Raw genomic sequence first — 23,031 nt, forward strand, 5'->3', positions numbered from 1 at the left:
GTATTATTCCAAGATGAGATCCATTTGCTGATCGTCGTTTCATTGGCGATATTTGTAGCCTACATATTAAATAGAAAGTAATTTTTCCTACAGAGCGACAGCGCTTAAATGCATACATTTATGTTTTAAGTGAAAAAGTGTGAGATGTACAGACATATAAAAAACGAAAAAAGGAGCTTCTTTTCTTCTTTCTTCAGTCGGGGCATATTCTATGGTCAAGGCGAGTCAGAGGGATGCGGTAATGCACACTTGCTGGTTTCGTTCCCGTTTGAACGCAGAAATACAAAACGCTCATTGTTATTTTAAGTCAATTTTCTGCTATTTGTGTTAAACATGACGATGAAGATGAATAATAAACTGAAAAAATTAATGATGGGACAAACACAATGACACACCATTGCCTCACCATGGTGTTCAAACCTAGGACCTCTTCTCTTCAATGTTGATTTGATTCATTGAGTTGAGGCACAGTAAGGCTAATTGGGACTGGACCTACAGTTTAAAGTGGGATTCGAACCACTATATGCCTCCACCGGGAATCAAACTCGGGACCCCTTGATTACAAGGTGACAAGGCTACCACTGCGCCAACGGGGAGGCACTCTTATCTATCAATTTTGAAAAGATTTCCATTGCAAAAGACGAAAATTAATAATAGTGCCTGCACTTAATTTTCTGGCTATACAAAAAAATATTTCCTCTGGTTGCACACACACCAAAAAAATCTGGTCACAAAAAAATTTAATACAGTTCGTGTGTACTTCAAGAACGTAATGTGTAACCTATCTGACTACGATTACCGAGCATCTTTTGAAAGGAAAAGTAATATTTTTGCTCATATCACTAAAACATAGAGAAAATCGAGATTTGAATGATTTCTCGTCTACCTTTAATGAAGTGCAAGGGGTGCAGGATGCAAAATTTTTAGTTGGGAAGGAAACAGGACGGGGTATTTTTATTTAAAGTCCTGACGTTCAAAATGGGAAAAATAATGTTATTTCCCAACTAAATTGGGAGATTATAGGAGTGGAAAATATTCAACATTACCCGATATTAAAACAAATGTTAATTATATACACAATTTCACCCTCGGGTGATTTATTTTGCATTTCTGGAATAAAAACTGCTAATTTCAATAAATTTCGGATATTTAATACAAAATAAAATATGTAGTGAATAAACTACTTTTAAACTCGTATAATTTTTTCCGAAGTCTGGATTGGAACGGGATTTTTTTTCAGGTCCCGACTTTTTGGGTTCCTGCACATCCATTGTCATTACTGCAGAGTTACTCCTGCTAATAGGCTTCCAATTTTCACACCTGACAGCGTGAATGCAATAATTTTGACACCTAGATCTCGAGGAAATGGGTGAAGAGAGATCCGTGAAAGATTATTTAGTCCTGATCGTAGTTCACATCCTCCTTGTACACACTCATTCGTTCCTTTCATACATGACACAATCTCAGCTCCCTTTAATGGCATGTTGTGAGCCTACCAACCGGAAGTTGTTGTACTACAAGTATGACGTCCGCGCGAAGGCACTTCCTTCCGGTGGATAGCCCCTATAGTGAGTCACTGAAACAGTAGTGGAAAATAGAAACATTTTGTAAGAAACAACATGGATTTTATTCATAATTGGGAAAAGAGAGACACGGTAGTATATAAATATGGAGAAACTAGTACTCACTTTTATCCGCGAAGCTGTTTTTTTTATTATTATTATTATTATTATTATCATTATTAATTTCAGTGGCCACTGCCACCATCCTCGTTGGAACTTGCTGCGCTGTTGCTTGGCGTGCGTCTTTGTTACTGTGTAGATTGACTGTTGGGTTTCTTGAACTATAGTCTTTCTAATTTTATTTTCTTTTAAAGTTTTTTCTTGCTTGAAGTAGAATGTTGGGTTTTTGACGCACGCCAAGCAACAGCGCAGCAAGTTCCAACGAGGATGGTGGCAGTGGCCACTAAAAAAAAAAAAAAAAAAAAAAAAAAAAAAAAAAAAAAAAAAAAAAAAAAAAAGCTTCGCCGATAAGAAGTAACAAATATTCAGATATTGGAGGAAATGTTTAGCAATCATCCGCTTCGAAGACATTTTGAAGGAGTGTAATGTATATCCTAATAAAATAATGGAATCTCTCTTATCTGTTCAGGTTTCTTGTTTCTTTGTACAAAACCAAGATTTTTCCCTTTCTAACTGACATGTACTATAATAAAAACCCAACATTCTACTTCAAGCAAGAAAAAACTTTAAAAGAAAATGAAATTGGAAAGACTATAGTTCAAGAAAACCAACAGTCAAAAAGTAATCGATCTACACAGTAACATTTAATGACAGAAAATAAAAGGGTGAACCAATACCATCCTACACTTTTCAGGAGTCAGGACATCTTGCGGTGTCTGCAAATGCCACATGACAGTTCAATGGAGTTTGCATCCTGGAAATTATGCAAAATGTACAATTTTGTTTCATTAATTTGCACTAGTATTACATGGAAAATGGATTTGGTGATTCAGTGACAGCTATTTTAGTATTTGGTTTGTCATGTGAAATTAGAAACATGTTAAAATTAAACTCTAGGACAGGAGTTTACAGGAAGTAATGAAAATATAATGTGCAATTAATACAGGTGATGTACATTTTTTGAATGCTTAGAAGCTTGTGTCAATTCACTCGGCAATACGATATTCATGGTAAGTGCAGGCAGTAAGAAAACCTTGATAAATATGTGAATAACAGGCGTATTGCAATGTTAAGCACAGCCAGTGGGATATGTAAGCTTGCTTGGCATCACACAGTTTATCAAATCTGGGTACAAATTTGGAAATTGCAAGGTGCATCTCATTCTGGATGGATATTTAATCTTTATCTGTATTTGGACTTCATCACTGCCATAGCTGAAAATCCAGTTTCACACAGGTAGGAAGTTGATAAATGAAGCAGAATCAGAGCAAAGCCTTCTTATTAACTCATTGTGCTAATTCCTCAAGCAGGGTAGAGGCACATGGCACAGTGGTTCGGATCCCACTTTAAAACTGTAGGTCCAGTCCCGATTAGCTTTCCTGTGCATAAAGTGGACTTAAAACAACGAATCAATCAATAATTCCTCAAGCAGCTCCAAAATTCTGGTGGAATCAATAATCTGCTCTGCTCCTCTTCTGCTGCGGTAAAATTTGGTGGAGGGTCTGTGTTGAATAGATCCCTGGTTCAGTTGTGCTGTGTCCTGTGGAAAGTACATTTCGAAATGGAGATGGTGTTCCACAAACACAATTTGATTTGACTGTAATCACTAGGACCCGGGACTTTATAACATATTTTTTTTTTTGGCATTGAATGAAATACTGGTCAGATCTTTACATATCTGATGAAAATCAGCTGAAATAGATGAACTTGATAAGGCATGTTTTGACATATTTTACCAATTTCTCATTTTTACAACATATTTCTGTATAATTTCGTAATTGTCTTGCTTATAATCGGTTATTTTATGATTTATTCTTCATACGTTTAGCGCAATGGATAGTTTATATTATCAATTTCAGGGTAAGGAAATTATGGACAAAGAAATTAAAAGCAGATGCAGTCTTTTCTTACCAACTAATACATAACAATAATACCCACTTTTTTTTTAGCCCACTGACAATTGATAGCCTGACGAAAAATGTTCTCAGTCATTGTTGTGCTGGCCTAGGGTTACCAGGGAAAAGTAGGACATAATGTCCCAAAATGTAGGACAAAACATTCAAAATAAATAATGCACATTTCAAGAAATATGTTAGAAAGTAATTTAAAATTTACACTTTTTCAGCTTTTAAAAAATCTGATTTCTTAATTAATTCTTAAATGCAAAATTTCCAAACTTATCAATACTACACAATACACTACTTGTTTCAACTAATACTTCTCAGAGGAGCCAATTTTTATTAAAATATATTTATGAGAGACTGAACAAACACTCTGAAATTATACTAAACCCCCATACCAAATTTTTGGACTTTTTAAAAAAATATTTCTCCCATGGGTCTCAGTTGCGCTGATAAATAAAAGTACTTACTCTCTCATTATGACCTGGAATGGCAAACAAGTATTCAGCAATTACCGTAACTTGAAATTGTTCCAGAAATTTCATATAGGGCAGTTTTTAGTTCAATAACTTTGTTCTCCATATTGAACAACAATGGGAAACACTTTTTCTCATCAGTATAAACCCCAAGGCAAGAAATTCCACTAGGGTACTGAAAAGTTACACAATCAGAATGTCTCCCCAAAACCTTGTTCATTAATTGCTTCCGATTTTGTTCTAGCAGAAACTTTTTTTCTTCTTTTTGGGCAGTGACTGAATCAATTACTATTGAATTTGGGAGTGTAGTCCATAGACTTATAACTTGCATGAATTCTCATTTGTTCACTTGAAACACTTATTTTCCTAATTAATATTGTGATGCACATAATGTAAGACATCTCCGGGAAAAACCGGACATGTAACCCTATGCTGGCACAAGGATCACCCCAAACAAGTTTCAATTGGTCTCATTTCTTTACTCCCCCTTCTCACAACAATCAGTCAAAAGTAAAAATAACATTTGGTACATTACAGCCCCTACTCTATAGGTAATCGAGTACGGGAGTTTCAATATCACTTGCCGTATGAGCTAGGCACGTAACACTGCAAGTGAATAGAATGACATGAACTGGAACTTCTGCAGCAAGATTGTAAGTTCTGACGAAATTTTTGTAGGTTGATTTTCAAATTATACTATATACTTAAAATACCCCTAGTAGGTTGTGCTTGTGTATTGATTGCTGCCACAAGATGATATGTGCATTGTGGAACAGAAATAATACTGAGTGTAACAAAATTTTGTAGGCTGTTTTTCTGATTCTATATAGTTAAAATCTGCCTTAACAACTTGAGTTTGTGTATAGATTGCCTAGATTTACCAAAGTTGTAGCGAGCTGCCAATTATGTTTTAGTTTCCTCAAAGGTGTAAATCTGATACAATAGTAAACGAAATTTAGGATAATTGCAAAACCTCACGATAATTTCAGTATTTCCCCACTACATTCTTTGGTGAAAGGGATTCCGACTTAATTTAATATCCGGGTCCGATACCCGGCGGAGTCACATAGTGGTTCGGATCCCACTTTAAACTGTAGGTCCAGTCCCAATTAGCCTTACTGTGCATAAAGTGGACTTAAAACACCAAATCAATCAATGAATTAATTTAATATCCCACCCTGGAAGTTCGTGACTTCCCGTACAATGAGACATTCAAAAATATTGTTGTGCATATTTTTGGATTTACTGGGAATTTTTCTGACATAATTACATATATATTTTACAGTTTAATAGGACATAATGTCCCGGGCCCTAGTAATCACCAATGCTTTCATCTTCAATATTTATCTTTCAAAGGAGCAACTTCCTTTTGAAGGCCCTTGTTTGAGGTGCAGAATATGGGTTTCATTCCCTTGTAAAGATATGTTCAGAACATTTAGTTTGTGTAATGTGTAAAACAGCAGAAAGGTATGCCAACATCTGTAAAAAGGCACTATCAATGAAGTTTTCAGCATATGCATAGTTTTCTTCTACAAGGTATGAGTCCAGTTCCTCTCAGTTTAAAAACACCGGAGATGCCTGACGAGGGGGAGCACATGCGAGTTGCTACAATACAAAACACAGATTTTTTATTTATGTTTTGATATATTCGGAAGTTCTTGTGCTTCCCCTGCACATTGCACAGTTTGAATACCATTGCTCTAGGAGATTCATTGGCATGGAATAGCTACGAGATGTTCAATTTTTCCAAAGGCATTAGCTCTAGTGATGGGTTCAAGCCGTTCATTTGTGCGAGTCGACTCATGAGCGCTCGCTCGCTGAGAAGAGTCGTTCAAAAGAGTCGCCAAGCTTCTTTTTCTCGAAACACATGCCTGAAGAGGGGGAAGGGGGTAGGAGGTGTTGAAGCAGATGATTGTATTTAAGTAAACGAACACAACGTACGTCCTTCAAGATTAATAAATTGTATTGCATTTTTGTGTATGTGTGTGTGCGTGTAGCCGACTAGATGGCCAAGATTCTGAAGTAATCGACATTTGATCTTGCCACAGAAGTTTCCGGGTTCTAGTTCCGGTCTGGGCAAGGATATTCTTTACGAGTGTCCCTTCATCTATATTATCACGCATCATCCTCATCGTCGCGATTACTTAAAATTTGAAGAAAAGCGGCATAAAATAAGAAAAATACAAATACGATTCTGTACGTGTGTGGATATTCATATATGTGTAAACAGTAAACAAACACACACAAACAAAATTTATTGCACATACTTGTTTTCATTACTCTGCCTCATGAGTGAGATTTTCTATATTTGTATCTTGTTTCAGTTTGCATTTCATGCTGCGGATAATGCAAATTATGCAGTACGATAGTATACACAGAAATGCTATATAATTATATCAACCTTTTATTAGTAATAACGTGCATTTACATATTCTTCCTTTTTTGCATTCGATCACTGGTTTTAATATCGCAACAAATGTGAGAAAACGAGTCAACAAAATGCACTCCAGATCTGCACTGCGACACATGCTTGCATTTCCACGAGCATCGCTCGTTCACGACTCTTGAAACAGCACGAAGTGTCACAGCACAGTCCCACGACTCTTTCCCCATCATTCGTTCACGACTCTCCTGGCAGCTCGAAGAGTCATGGAGCACCTTAACGACTTGCTCGCCTTAGCGACTCTTCTCCTCCCTCATCGTTCAACGACTCTTGAGACGGCACGAAGAGTCGTGGAGCACCTTAACGACTCGCTCACCTTAGCGACTCTTTTCCTCACTCATCGTTCGTTCAAGAGTCGCGAGCTCTCTTACACAAGGCACGGCGGCGGCAGTCTCGCCAGCAGACTGGATCTACAGTTTAAAGTAGGATCCACCCGCTCGCTCTCCGCGGATGGCTAACAGCTGTGTTTAAGACATTTATATCGCTCTTGAACATTATCCATGTCCATAGCTTTTTGTTGTTCTACAGTCATTCAATATAAGTTTCTGCCAATATCATAATGTATGATCAAATTTCTATAAAGCGGGCCAAATTATACGTATGTATTTTTTTAATGTTGCTTTCTACTAGTAAAACACCTTAACACGTAGGCTCACCGCAGATGGCCAACAGGTGTTTATATCACTCGTGAACATGACCCATGTCCATCTTACGTAGTTGTTCCTAATTCTGCAGTCATTCAATAAAAGCTTTTTTGCAGTATCATGTACGATTTATGATTAAACTTCTATTATTTTTGAATGGAAATATGTAGCTTGTGTACGTGTATGTGTGAAGGAGTGTGAGAAATTTAGGTATTTGACACACACTTATTAGAACCTTGAGAACGATGTTATTATTTTTTGGATTTATTTGTAGTTTTGTTTTGTGTATGTTCTTAACTAGGCTAACTTGTCATTGGGTCAAACAAGTCAATTTTTCCTTCTTCCCTCATTCCGAGCACAGGTGTACGAACTTTGAGTTGCCATTGTCAATTTCCTAACTGTATGTGTCGTGGCGTCCTGCAAGCAAAGTGCAGAGATCATAGAATGCACTTGAGCATGCACACAACTGTACTCTGAAGATCCCACGAGGGTGGGGCAAGTAGCGAAAGTTATGGAGGAAGGGGAGGGGGTGGGTTCATGACTAATGCTTGCAGATGGTTCAAGATGCCAAACATTCAAAGGTCAACGAAAGGAGTAAACAGTAAATGTTCATTTTTGCGAATTTTCATGTTTGACTTATGATGTAAAATGCTATAGCTATCTAAAAAGAATGTAACGTAGCCAATTGCAGGATTGATTGTAGATATGGAGATGTTATTAAAATCTGCTTCAGTACATACGAAAGTAATTTTAGAAGTACGTACCAATGAGGAGTGTTTTTTACGTGAATATCATTGGGTGGGGGTTATAATAATACAAAATAGCTATTAGAATCCATAAAGAAATGGCCATACTTTTGTAAATTCTATTATCAGGCTGTGAAATCGTGTCCTTGTACAATAAGCAAATGAACCAAAATGTCAATACATTATAGAATACTTGAGTTAGTTTTGTCAATATTAATTTTATTGATTGCATTTTTGTTTTGCAATGATTTTGCGCACTGAATTTTCATATTTATCTTTGCTTTTCATTTGTGTTTTACTTTTATTTTGTATATAATGCTGTGTTTCTATTGGTGTAAATTTGTGATTCGTTAAACGTTATCATTCCAATGTGATTTAAATTTTAATCTTCTAATCTCACGTGTATAATATGTAAGTATATGTATGTACACATGCATACAGAGAGAAAGAGAGAGCGATTGTATTGGGAAATTGCATGATATGATCGTTAGAGGGGAAATCCCCACCGTTCCCCGCATAATTTCAAATTTGTTCCTTGTATTACACAAAATATATTAAATTAATGTTATAACAAATTGAATATCCATTATAGATTGGATTATAAGAAATTATGTATAACTGCGTGTGTGAGCGTGTGTTTGTCTCTCAGGTTCTTTATAAAAAAAATCAGAAAAACAGAACATAATGTAGTATTCAAATATAAAAAGACCTTCATTTCACGAGTCCACTTATAATTAATTCATTATCATGTGGTTTGTTCTATTAGGTAATTCTTAACTGAATATAAAAAATTGTAAGTTATAATTTTTGTTTTAATACATGTTTGTTATTTTCACTAAAGGTTTATCATTTGAACTTGTGCTTGCTGCTTGTATTACGTCATTTTTGGATTTGGAGTAACAGAAAACAAAAGGTGTTTATTGTCTTTGATCTTGCTTTAGAAAATAATGATTGGTTGATTGATTTGGTTTATTTTACTTCGCTTTTCTGTCACTTTTTTTTGGGTAATTGCGAAGATCAGGATGAGTAATGAGGTGTACTAACCACTCCACCATGTAGGCCGGCGCTTTAGAAAATAATTAAAAGTAACAATCGCTTTCTACACTAAGTATTTTGTGTTGCAAATTATAAATTACTGCCCCCCCCCCCCTTTTCTGATTCACCCTAATAGCATAGTGGTTAACGCTGTCTGTATTAAAATGGTTTGCTTGGCAAAAATTGTTATAAGTCCACTTTTATGCTCCAATAGGCTAATCGGGTCTCCCCGATGGCATAGTGATAACGTCGCCGGTAATCAAGGGGTACCGTGTTCAATACAAAGTGGAGGTTCGGATCCCACTTTAAACTGTAGGTCCAGTCCCGACTATCCTATCTGCACATAAAGTGGACTTAAACAATAACAACTCAAAATAGGCTAATCGGAATATTGTAATCAAGAGGTCTCTGCCTAACACCTTCCCAAAATTTTCACAAGACACCCCTAATATTTTTTACTAACATTTAATTTCTTGTAATTTTAGCGCTAATGGTTTGGCCGAACTTGAAACTACAGGACAAATTTGTTGGCTGTTCTTCGCTGCCCGTCATGGCCTGGGGTTGCGCGCTCTCTCTCTGCAAACAACACTCGCGAGTCGACTCCTTCCTTCATTCAAAGAGTCACTAAAGTGTACCACGACTCTTTGAACGAAGGAAAGAGTCGACTCACGAGCATGCTCCTTCCCCTCTCATCGTACACAGCACGTTTCTGCCAGCTTCACTCAACAAGGGGTAGGGAAAAGGAAGAGAGAGGCCCCCCTCCTTCTCCAGTCCCCATTTGCTGCCCGCAGAATCGACTTGCTTTCTTTCAAAAATTCCGGCAGCCAGGCGAGTATACACTTGCGCATGCGCCTTCCTCGCAAAATTCGTGGAAAGGAGAGGGAATAATGGAACAATAGTTGCTTGGCGGGCGGAGGAGTCGTGGCACACATACGACTCTTTGAACGTGTCGTTCAGTTCTGGTGAACGAGTCGTTCACCGCTCACAAGAGAGAGTCGTTACTTTTGAACGACTCGTTCACGAACGACCCATCACTAATTGACTCACTTCTAAAAATATGATTGCGAAACTTAAACTTGATTCAGCAGAAAATGTAGTTTTAGGTCTTGGATTCATCCTTTAAGGGCAGTAGGTCTTGTTATGCAAACAAGAACTTCGTGAAAAATCACCACTTAAAAGTATGAAAGACTATTCTTTGTTTTTTAGTAGTAAATAAAATTGTTCAGATCAAGGTCAATCCTTTTCCAGGAATGGGAGATGAGAACAAAGCATGAAAAAAATTAAAGTGACCCAAAAGCAATGATGGCATGTGGTGATATCCTCAGGGAAGTATGGATTCCATTGTTTCTCCGTACTAAGTGTGAAAGTTTTCAAAATCTGTCACACTCATACAAAATGTTATACTTCTTTGATTTGATTTATTTTACTTTGCTTTTGGCTAATCGCAAAGATGAGAATTAGTGATATGATGAAGGGATGCTCGCAAAGAACACCAATTCCCAGGCATGCTATGCTAACCACACTGCCACAGATGTCGACAATCATTTTGTTCTATTCTGTGCTTCCAATGCTTATTAATCTGGTAATGGCAATATACAGTAAAAATGGATCTCTGCAGTTGGATATTTAACCATACATTTTGCAACAATGTGTTAGATATAACTACAGGCCTTGCTGATGGGGAAAAGTATTCCTGCATGAAAACTGGCCTGTTGTTGGATGGTTCAAAGTCACCTATTCTTGTGTGTTATGCTTTTCCTGGGCCCAGATGAAATATACAGATTAAACATTGTCACCAGACAATTTCCATCTTTGGGAAAAGAGAGAACTAGTACAAGTTGATTCTATGGCAATAGAAAGGATATGTAGAAAAATGTAAACCAGGAAGAGAAGGGATTTTGCATACACAGTGGTGTGTACTGGAATACATGTCCATGCTTACAGTGTTAAAAAAAAAATTAGATTCCATGATCATTAGGGATGTGACGAAGCTAAAAATTTACCGATGCCGATGTACTCACCAATAATTTTTTGGAACCGATGCCGATATTTAACCGATTCCAATACATAAGATTATTAAACAGAAATGGGATGTTATTTTTTGCATGACAAAAATAAATTTGGTATGCGCATTTCTATTGCATATCATATGTATATACTGATGAAGGAATTGGGAGCATAAAGGTAGAAACATTAATTTGCCTCAAACATCGCTCAGAAGCTCGCAAGTTGAACGCTCATTCACCCCACATTCCACCGGATGCAGAGCCGAGCAACAAGAATTTTCCACTCTGCTCTGCACAGTCAGCAAGGCAACGGCCCTCGCCAGCGGTGAGTGCACCTCCACTGTAAATTTCCATCTGCATCCAGGGATACCCCAGGTGCACAGTGGAGGTGCAAAGTCCACCAACCTATGACTCAAATCCAATGTATAAAACCGCTGGAGACAGTAAATCGATCTCTTACTTCGCTCCAATATCACCACCAAACTGATCGACGAGAAGAGGACGACGGCCTGCTGAGAGATCGCGACACTACGAGGCGGCAACAAGCGAGAAGTCCATAAGCAGTCCGGATTAAGCCAACCGAAGAATCTGCAAGAATAAAACAAGTCGCCGAATTGCCTGCCGTCTCTTATCGTCATCTTCGATCTCTCCAGCGGACACCTGTCACCATCGCCGACGCCAGAAGCCGAGGGCCAGACCAACAGCAAGGGGTGAGTAGCGTTCAACAACACAGGCTCCCAACAATCCTTCATCAGCCTCCTTAAGGGTAGAGGTCGTTAGCCAAGTCAAACTTAAGACCTATTGTATTTATCTGAGCTACGTCCCGGCGTGACTCGATCCCGTACCTTACCCGACGTCACGCTACAATACATACATATTCTCAAGAGATGCGAATGTACATTTGCATCTACAAAAGGTTATGTGAACCTAGAGATTTAACATTAGTTAGTACACAAGCAGTTCTTTGAAATGCAAAATGAATTCCTTTTCTGCCAGATTCAACTTCAGAAATACGAAATTTGGAAGCACTTCAGGAAGTAACCTACTTCTTCTCTTATCGCAAATCTGTTCAGCAACACTGAACACTCAATCACTGAATACTGATGCAGCAGGTATGCTCAAGTATTTTCACATCACTTGCTTCAGGTTTGAATACTCATTTTTGAATTTCCAATACAACAGCAGATCCTGGTTCAGCAATGTACTGTTTTATTTCCGATTTATAGTTAGGTTGATCCTCTGAATGAGAGTTTGCAATAATTTTATAAAAAAAACTCTACAATAATGACAAATCATAACCAAATTTTCAATAAATCTTACAAAACTATTATATAAAACTGATTAGAAGGTAGAAACTCTAGTGTAATCTGTACCGGTTTAAATATCGGATTTTTGCCGATGCCGATATGTCAATTTCTGCCGATTTTCATACATCTGTAATCGGCTTCGGCACATCCCTAATGGTCATGTTGGTGGAGAGTTTGGTTGTTTTATAAGTATTTTATCACTGACTTTACAGTAAACTTAATCACCATTTTCTATAATACTGGTATATACAATTACCCCCACAACATTGACTTTCCAAAACACACTATAATTTGTCAGTATTTCAGGTTATTTTAATGTGGCTTCTATGCACGTCAACAATGTTTCAACTATTACATTACAGTACAGTAGTTTGCAGGCCGTTGTCAAATTTATGTGTAGTGTAAAACTTGTCCTTCAAAAGGGCAAGCAAATAATATTAATGAGTTATTCAAGCCCTCAGAGGACATTTTTTTTCTGTTTTCATCTGTAACACCAGTTTCCTGTGTGTATGTTGCCCTCCCCTCTTCTGTGAATGTGGCAAGCAAGTGTTAAAATTCCCCTCATAATTTGAACGCTGCTCTGGTATGCAGAAAGTACCAGAACATGGAGCAGTGGGAACTATTTCAGGATAATGCAGAGATATGTTAAGCTTCTGGAACTGGAAAATAATAAGGTGTAGTATATTTGAATGATTAAATAATACAAAATGAACGAACATTACATATTATTTATTGGTTGTACAAGTTTCTAGTAATGATACACACTGCATGTATGCACAAACAACAGTACTAATGATTATATACATAACTCTTATGACAAATCCCAGTAGACCTTTACACAATATCCTAATCCAACAGTACAAAGAGCTGCTGTAACCTGGTACAAAACTCTGTCAAATGTGCCTCCTTTGACATGGATCAACTCGCCAGTGTCACGCTGGAAAAGAATTGTATCATCATTAACCACATATAATGTCCTCCCCCTTAAAGAGTTACACAGGAAAAGAGGTATTTAGGAAGTACATTCTGGCAGGATGGTTTAAACAGATAGGGGGCATGTATATGTTGCAAATTAATTATGGTCAGAATCCTTAAATCACAAACTATTTTGCGATGTAGTCGCCATTATTGTTAATGCACTTGTAACAGTAGGGAAGACTCTTGTAGACCCTTGCGTGGTGCATGTCACGCTGTGAACCACACAGTTTATGAAAAGTTCGTAGGAGTGTTGGGCCAAAGGAGGGAGGGGGTTATGACACCCACCAACTCCCCTTTGGGCATGACACAGCCTGCCAATCTGCTAGTGTGAAATGTTGCTGCTAACTGGTTTGTTCCCGAGTGGCATGTGTCGCTTGTCTGAAATCTCCCTTAATGACAAAGGAATCTGTTGGCTAATTTGTACAGCCAGGAGCTACAAAAATCAGTGTGCCGATTTGTCAAGTGATTTAAGACAGGTTGCACTTTAGAGTGAAAAGATTCTGGCAATAATAAATGTGAAAAAAAAAGCATGTAATTTTTTATACAGCCTACTGGAATTGACTTTCTAAATACCCTTTGTATTACAGTCAATTATCTGTGAAATGTTTTTAATTATTGTTTACTTACATATTTTATGGTAAAATATTATTTCTTTTGTGGTAAAACTTCCCAGTCTGCAACATATAAGTTTACATCATCACAACACTACTATAATTTTTTAGTTTTCTGAATTTTTGGATCCACTTAATTTTTTTTCTCAGATAGAAATTGCTTCTTTGCAGAAATGTTTAGATAAAAATTCACTTTCTGACACCAATTGTTGGTCAGCCATCTCGTCTATAGTTCTAGACTTGTCCAACAATCTACATTGAATAGGAATTTTATCTGCAGTTATTTGCTTTTAATCTAAAATGCCTTTGTGAAAGAAAAAAAATTAACCCATCTGTGAGAGGAAAATAAGTGAATCTGAAAATTTGGAAAACTAAAATAAGGTACTTCGTGTGACTTACATCAAGTTTAATGTTGCAATGCCGGGTGAAGCATAAAACTTACCCAGTCTTTGACGGGATAAATGGCCAATATGTAACATTCAGTACAATGTCCAAATTTTATTAGCAGATACCAACAAGCAATATGAACAACTCAATCCTGTATTGTTTGTATTTTTATTTGATGTTACTTTTCTGCCATTTCTGTCTAATCATGATGATGAGGATTATTGATTAGATGGAAATGAAAATGAAAGAGCACTCGCACAGAAATGACCATGCCAGGACTTAACCAGATTCTTCAGTGATGACACTGTAAAGTCATCCAATTCAAGTGTTCGTTCACCAGGTTGGCTAGATTTTATTTAAATCCTTTACATACATGTATTACCTACAACAAATAGGTGTTGAGATTTTTTTTAAATTTAAAACAGGTCATGCTCAGGAAACTTATGAAGCAAAAAAAACCTTCGGTTTAGGAATGCCAGTGAGAAAACATACGGTATCAATTTCTTTAATTCCGTGTTAACTGGAATCTATGGCATTTAAATACAAGGCCCAATAGTGTGTACTAGGAATTGTAGCTTTCCTATTAAAGTGATTCAAATAGATGATTTGGGTTACCAGCCAAGTTAGGCCTGAGTTTATTTCAGTTTCAAGCTGATACCTAGCTCTCGTCATCAGGGATGATGATGAGAGCAATGTACAAGTTCGAAACAGAAAGAAAACATCAACTTAACCTGGCTGGTAACACAAGAATACCTGTGTTTGAAACTGTATACTGTGGCTTCATTAATGTACACAACCAATGACTGGATGCATTTAGTGTAAACTGATCTAGGGTAATGGTCCGGTCTTTACTATTGACTGTGTTTTACTAGTGCTATGAAGCTGCAGATAAATACCTGGAATTTTTCTTGTAAAGTCTTTATTTTCTTGTACCCTTCAGCCACATTGGCATCCCTCCTTGCTGCTGTGGTAGCAAACTGGCGAGCTATGCAAGCTGTTCGAATGGTGCTCTGAAAAGAAAAAAAGATAAATGTAACATCATGCAGATTTAGCATATACATCTTACAAGGTTGACGATCTGAATGTGATGCTCTATATTATGCCTGGGCAACTTGCCCTATTAGTCGAAGAGCTCTGTGGATATATCATTATGTAAAGTCCATTCATTATCTATCATTGCAAATAACCCAAGAGGCACAAAAGCAAGGTTCACAGGAGAGGAAGAAGTAAGAAGCATATTGTATAGGTTTCCTTGAATATTTCAAATTATGCACAAAAAAAAAGAAACAAAAATTCAGATCCAAGATATTTAGGGTGGAGTTGATGACATGTAACAGACATAATTGTAGTGATGGCCAGTAAAAGTTTTGAAATGCTCACCACACCACATAATATCCAGGTCCATTAACATTTTGTGTGTGTGGCAACAGCCCTTTGAGGGTCAACTCCTTCCAATTGGTTTTTCATTGAGTGATACATGATCACTCAATTACGATCCATTGGTGCTGTTTCTTTGTGGTAATTCAAATTTACCTTGTGATGCTGGATCAACACCCACAATCTATAGGTCCAGTTCAACTCATAGTTCCGAAATTGTAAGTTTGCTTCAATATATTAGTCACTATTAACCTTTTGGTGCTCAAGGCCATTTTCACATGTAACCCCCTTGATGCCCAAGCCGATTTTGAGCAAAATGCAGAGTTTCAATTAAATGAGTGTAGATCGGAGGCTAATTGCCCTAGAGAGATGAGTGATATACCGTTGTACGCAGAATGAACCAGAGATTCAGACTATATAAAATTTAAGCAAATTCGGCGTATATGTGGCGGTGGGGAGAGGGCTAACTCTCAAAATTCCAAAATTTCGGGGGAAAAAAATGGAGTTCCCCTCCCCCCACCTCAAGAAAAAAATACATGACAGTGTCGACATGCACATGGAAATGATCGCTGACTTGTAAGGAACACATAAATATTTGCATTATTATCATATGACCAAAGTAACGTGAGTTATACCCCCAAAAAGGAATGGTCAGGATGCCACTGATTCAAGCTTCAAAATGCAGTGGTACCTTGAAATGGCTTTAGCTCAGAGACTATTTGCCCTGGAGATATGAACGATATACTGTTGTACGCAGAATGAATCACAGATTCAGATGATATATAATTTATGCACATTCCACGTACATGTGGAGTGGGAAAGGGGGGAGGGAAATCCCCTGAAAAATGCACATAGAAATTATCGCTGGCTTGTAAGAAACGGAAAAATATTTTCATTTTTGTCATATGACAAATATTACGAGAGTTATACCCCTGAAACTAAAGGCTTGTACGCCACTGTCTCAAGCTTCGGAATTGAGCGAACTGCAGAGTTACATTGAAATGACTATAGCTCAGAAACTAAATGCCCTAGAGATATGAAATATATACCGTTGTACACAGAATGAATCACAGATTCAGACGATATATAATTTATGCACATTCGGCGTACATATGGAGGGGGAAAGGGGGGAAATCCGCTCAGAAATACTTTTCTTAAAAAAAATGGTGTTCCCCCTGAAAAAAATGTCAAAATGCACAAAATGCAAAATTTATGCAAATTTGGTGTATATATGGAGGGGGAAGGGAGAAAACCCGCAAAAATTATTTTAAAAAATTGTCACCACCCAAAAAATGTCCTCGCACTTGGGCACAAAACGACACCTATGCACAACATTCACGGACGAAAAGCTAGAACGCAGTGAAAAATGAGCGCCGATTCTTGCAGCTGCTTGAAATTCTATTGTTGGACAATGCAGGGTAACCCCTGTCCCAACTTGTGGACACTTGTGCTAATAAAACAAAGGTTTCCTTCAGCGTGCTTCGAAATTCCATTCTCACAACGCAGATTCAACAACCAGTCTTCCCCCTCCCCCTGCTTGCGCCCTCACGGAAAACTTTCATTTTGACATTGGATACTGATAAACAAGCTTCCTTCGAATGCAGTTCACAGGCGGGAGTGAAAAGCATTGCTTTAGAACAACAAAGCCGGTCTTCCTTTGTCGGCAAAAATATTCCCTTGAAAAGAGACGCCTTTTCATGAAGACAAAAAACAATGCAAGAAACCATTTCTGTTAAATACATGTGTTAGGAACAATATATAAAAAAAAATTGAAATTCTAGCCAGAAATAGAAGTTATAACGTAAAAACTACAACCTTGACACAGCGTCTCGATCGAGATGCTTGGCACCGGGAGGGTTACATTTGGGTATTTCGATCGAGATGCTTGGATCCCAAAAGGTTAATAGCTAAATGTGGTTTTCTACTTAATCTTAGGCTGGTGCAGCCAAGGTTATAGGCGTTTGGGAATGAAGCCATACCCCTTCAAACTTCAAAAGATGGGTGTTAGCTATCATTTAAAGATTTCTCCAAAATAGTATTTTTTTAAATATGTGTATGTATATTATGTAACCTAATTGTCTCCAAAAATGTTATGCAAAAAATACATAAAGAAAATATGCACCAAATATTTGACCACTTCCTTTCAAGAAAAAATCCTGGCTGGGACACGGCATTTAGGTAACCTATAATATCTCCTATTTCCTCTTCCACTTGTTTATTCAGAGATTCACATAACCCTCATTTCCAGTAGCTACTTTGCTTACTTATGTATGTTGCAGGCACATATATTGTAGGCTATATCTGAAGCCCCTACTAAATACACGATAAAATTGACTAGCAAATGTGCCTGATGTTTCACTCTCAAATCACGACCGTGGGAGAAAACAATAGTTTACGCGCTACCTTTCTTTAAGCTATCACCAGGCTTCTTCTAGATTCTTCCCCGACCAGCACCTGGAGGCAATCGGTGATGTATTTGTAGTGGCTTCTAAGCCAAAGCGCTAGACAGGGAAGCCTTCATTTTACCATGGAGATAAAACCTTACAGCGATGCCAATTCGCTAACCAGCATGGGATTTTTCCCAGGAAAGGGATATTTTTAAACGAAACTACAGAAATGGGAAAAGTGTGGCAAGTGACACGAGGCCACTAACCTTCAATCAACCATGCTTTACAATGGTGACGAAGTTTTGATCCCCTAGGCTGCTTTATTTATGACCGGGTTAGAGTGGCTGACCACGAAGGAAGTTTAAGAAAATTACGTACCTTACTGCGTGGATTTTATTTAGTGTATTGAGTGAGTGAATTGTATAGGTTTTGAATGATGTGTGTTGTGTCGTGTAGTGAATGAAAATGAGTGACATAATTAACGAACTATTGATGAAACAATTTACTCTGCTTTTGTGTGAGGATAAGCTTCAAATCGTGAAGATATGCAGGCCTCTGGCATCCCAAAGAAGAGCAGAATGGATTTGATTTAGTTTTGTTATTTAGCATCGCTTTTCTGCTACTTTAGCTAATTGCGATGAATGTGCCTCTATATTTTATAAGGTACCAGTTTCATAGATCATCAGAGACACATTAACATTGGATATTTTGTGTTTCGCATGGTTCGTACTTACCAATTGTGTATTGCGGAACATTTGTTCAAGGTGCCATTATGCTTTTTACACGAAAACAAACTCAATTTTTCACATTCTGAGTGCTTTTTTTTTTATTCCTTTCTTCGCTTCCGGAAAACACACTATGGCGGGCAAATCTTGACTCATGTTGTGGGTATGCAGTCTTTGAACCTTCTTCACCGAAAAATACCTACTATCGTGTTTGTCACTGGTGGAAAATATACATTTTGCACGGGTAGCTGACGGATAGCCCCACAAACCATTTCGGATAAGGTTAGGTTAGGTTTGGTTACGTTAGGCAAGCATAGTAAAAAAAAGAGGGGTTTGAAACACTGACAAGGACTTACGTCATCAAACGTACGCAGCATCCGGTTGTCGTAGGGCAAGCAATAAAAGCAATGGCAATTGTGCGTCGGTGAGATATTTCTCTTGAAAAATACATGATTTCTCGGTCAAATTTTTTTCCAAGATGAAAGAAAATACTTCGACGAACGTTGTCAACCTTGGAGAAACTCATTTCCGTAAGTAGTTTCTTGTGTAAAATTGAAGAAATGTGTCTCCGATGTATGAAACTGTTACCATTTTATAAATAACCACGAAATCCTTTCCTTACTGTTTCTATATTAATGAAAGAGTGACATTTTTATAATTATTTGTAAATTGGGTAAATTGTAAGGTACATGTTTTAATCACAATGTCACATTACTTCAAAATCCAAGAAACTGAACGAAAAAGAGCCTCCCATTCGAACATTATATTAAGAGATAGTCCAGTTTTGAACACAGCATACGCCACTGGTAAGTCGATAAAAAATGTGGAGGAAGGTGGAGCATATTTTTGGGGTAAAAGCTGCTTTGTGGACCGTTGCCCTTGTGGTTGCTGTGGAAGGGGCATGGCCATTGTAGGACCATCCACTTTTTCTAGCATCATTATTAGGTATATATGAGGGTGAATCAAATATGAACGAGCCTTGATTGGCTAAGCGTCGGAATAGGTAGCAGGGTGTGATTGGGCATGTGCGGCCGGTAGGTGGGGCTGTCGTGAGTCAGGAACCAGAACAGCCAGCGTGTCGCATGCTTCGTTTAATAGCTCTCACGATAAGTGAGCAGAGTGTGCCAGTGTCTGTTGCGTAACGCATAATCATCAAGTTCCTCACCCAGGAAAACGTCAAACCGGCCGAAATTTACCGGAGACTGCAGGCCCGGTTTGGGAAAGGTACCCTCTCGTGGGCAAGAGTGAAGGTGTGGTGTAAGGAATTCCAGCAAGGCCGTGAACGTGTTGCAAATGAATTGCACCCCCGTCGTCCTCGCACCAGTGTGACGAATGACAACATGGCTCATGTTCATGAGCTTGTCAAACAGGATCGCAGAGTCACTGTGAAGCAAATTGCGGCAGAACTTGGTGTGAGCTATGGAAGTGTCCAATCAATCATCACAAAGCACTTGGGCTTCCGCAAATTTACAGCTCGGTGGGTTCCCAAGCTGCTGAATGTTGCTCAAAAAGATGACAGAGTTCGCATTGCTCGCCAGCTTCACACTCGTTTTGACGTGGAAGGGGAAGCGTCTTTGCATCGCATCGTTACCTGTGACGAGACATGGGTGCATCATTACACCCCCAGCATCCAAGCGTGCCAGCATGGAGTGGAGGAGGAAAGGCGAATGAAACCTCGTGAAGGCCGAAGTTTGGTTGTCTGCGGAGAAGGTGTTGGCCACGGTGTTTTGGGACTGGAGGGGGGGTTCTACTGGTGGATTTCTTACACGAACGTCGGACCATCAACACACCCTACTACTGCGGCCTCCTGGATCAAGTTAAGGTGCAGTATCGAAGGAAACGACGAGGGTGTCCCATCCGACAGGTCTTGTTCCTCCAAGACAACGCCAGACCCCATACAGCAGGTGTTACGCGGCAGAAACTGGTGGAAATGCACTGGGAACCACTTCCGCATCCACCGTACAGCCCAGACCTTTCACCACGTGATTTTCACCCGTTCGGACCCCTCAAAGAAGCACTTGGGGGCGAGCGATTTGCGACCAACGATCAGGTGGGAAACCTTTGTGCGCAACTGGTTGGCTACCCGCCCAGCTTCATTCTACAAGAACGGCATCAAGAATCTACCACAACGTTGGGGAAAATGTATGGTAACATTATCGTATGGGTAAAACGGATTCCTTCAAATTTACAGGAGAAAGTACTTACGGAAATCATTTTCTTGAGCGTTTTGGAAGTTCCTGAATGTAGATTTGATCCATTTTAATGTGAATGCGTTTTGTTTTCTGCGAAAATCTCTGTCCGACACGCTGTTTCTGCTCCCGCCATTTGCTTTTTGCATGAGAGTGCAATGTTCCGTGTGTTAAGACGATGCAACCCCGTAGCCAGTGTTTCAGCCTCGCCGTGTTTTCACTAGAACCACCTGTGGAGTTCGGAACAAGCTTTTTTCCCGAATGGGTGTCCTTATCACACAACATTGTAGCAACATTGTGTTCGGACGTCACAGGAGAGAGCTGTTTTTACAATTTTTCTTTGTATTTATGCTAATCGAACCTAACCTAACAGGCCTAACCTAACCACGTAGGCGTTCCTCGCCCGACGTCAATATTCAAGGTTGCAAGATTGTTGTGCGTAAAGGAAGAGAATTAACGAATTACAAAAGAAAGATGGTTCCGACCCGAATGGGTGTCACTTATCGCACAACACTGTAGCAACATTGTGTTCTGACGTCACAGGAAAGATCTTTTTCATGTTAGGCAATACAAGCTAACGCGTCTCTTATCGAAAATAATAATTTTTCTTTGTATCTATGCTAATGGAACCTAACCCAACAGGCCTAACCTAACCACGTAGGCATACCTCGTCTGACGTCAATATTCAAGGTTGCAAGATGGTTGTGCGTAAAGGAAGAGCATTAACAAATTTCGAAAGAAACATGGTTCCGACCCGAATGGGTGTCACTTATCGCACAACACTCTAGCAACATTGTGTTTTGACGTCACAGGAGAGACCTTTTTCATGTTGGGCAATACAAAGGTAACGCGTCTCTTAGCGAAAATATTATTTTTCTTTGTATTTATGCTAATGGAACCTAACCTAACAGGCCTAACCTAACCACGTAGGCATTCCTCGTCTGACGTCAATATTCAAGGTTGCAAGAGTGTTGTGCGTAAAGGAAGACCATTAACGAATTGCAAAAGAAAGATGGTTCCGAATTGCGAAAGGAAGATGGTTCCGAATTGCGAAAGGAAGATGGTTCCGAATTGCTGTTTATGGACAATGAACGTGGTAAATCGGAAGGTTATTTTACAAGTTCTACACGTAAATGCGACGTATTAGCATAATTTCAAATAGGGGCACGAAAGTAGATATTTTCCGGTGAACGAGGTTGCATCACTGCATAAATCGACAAAACACTCTCAGAACGCCCCCTAAACCAGTATGCTATCACGGCCATAATGTGTTACAGATTCGAAACAACAAGTAACAGTAAGTACTCGTAAATAGAGAAAATAAACATTATCTTAGTTAGAAATGCATTATTTCGCCTTAAGAAATGTTTCGCAACACGTTAGCAATGTAAAGAAGTCCGAAATATATGATTCGTAGGTGTTTCACCCATACGATAATAGTACCTAAATGTATCACTAAGGGCGGAGACTATTTAGAAAAATAGGATGTGGCAATGTCTCTGTTTCCTTCAATAAATTTTGTTTTTCCGCACAAGGCTCGTTCATATTTGATTCACCCTCGCATATTATTGTCGGTATTTCTTTCCCCTAGGGGGAAATATGGGAGTGAAAATTTTACTTTCGGGAAGGTACATAAAACTGCGCTACGCTACCGTTTCGTTGGTGGAAATCCTCCAATATTAGTGTAGTAATTCCCCAAATCCGAGCCGCCGCCTTTCACAACACACACATTCGATGGTAGAATTCTACTTACAAACAGCATCACAATACTACTTCATGGTTGTTTAACCACTTTATTAGATTGTAGATTGTAATGTATTTAATTTTCTACCCTATTTGTGCTATGAAACGTAATGATATCTATTCCGCATAAATAAATACATATAACTTAAGCCAAATTCTTACCCTAATACTGTTCATTTCTATCCTTCTTCGAGAAGCAGACAAACTCAAGAACAGATAACGAAGAAGAGAACAAGTTTTTGGGTTTGAGACTTCCTATGGTAAAATATACAACGTCTTTGAACATAACATTTTCATTGTGTTTATACATTGTGAATGGTAATAAATGAATGAAAGAGGTACACAGATTTAAACGAGAAGTAGTTCTAAAAGTAAAAGGATTCATCAGATTATT

At 38.4% G+C, this 23,031-nt stretch overlaps 1 protein-coding gene across 1 annotated transcript; it reads right to left on the minus strand.

Annotated features, from left to right (window-relative positions):
- Positions 1 to 12,954: 12,954 nt before the first annotated feature.
- On the minus strand, positions 12,955 to 22,915 carry LOC145985861 (cytochrome c oxidase subunit 7A, mitochondrial-like). The gene is made up of 3 exons (XM_083119966.1): positions 22,800 to 22,915; positions 15,113 to 15,226; positions 12,955 to 13,177 (listed from the first exon to the last, which is right to left on the minus strand). Exons 1-3 carry the CDS (start codon positions 22,812 to 22,814, stop codon positions 13,052 to 13,054), a joined length of 255 nt encoding a protein of 84 aa, XP_082976092.1. The 5' UTR covers positions 22,815 to 22,915; the 3' UTR covers positions 12,955 to 13,051.
- Between the last annotated feature and the right edge of the window lie 116 nt (positions 22,916 to 23,031).

Source organism: Lepisma saccharinum, chromosome 3 (assembly GCF_977018435.1).
Source record: "Lepisma saccharinum chromosome 3, izLepSacc3.1, whole genome shotgun sequence".
Lineage (NCBI taxonomy): Eukaryota > Metazoa > Arthropoda > Insecta > Zygentoma > Lepismatidae > Lepisma > Lepisma saccharinum.

Coding starts and splice junctions, on each gene's coding strand:
- LOC145985861 (XM_083119966.1), bottom strand. Junction 13,178..15,112: donor CTTTACAAGAAAAATTCCAG/GTATTTATCTGC, acceptor ATTCTTTTCCAG/CGTGACACTGGCGAGTTGAT.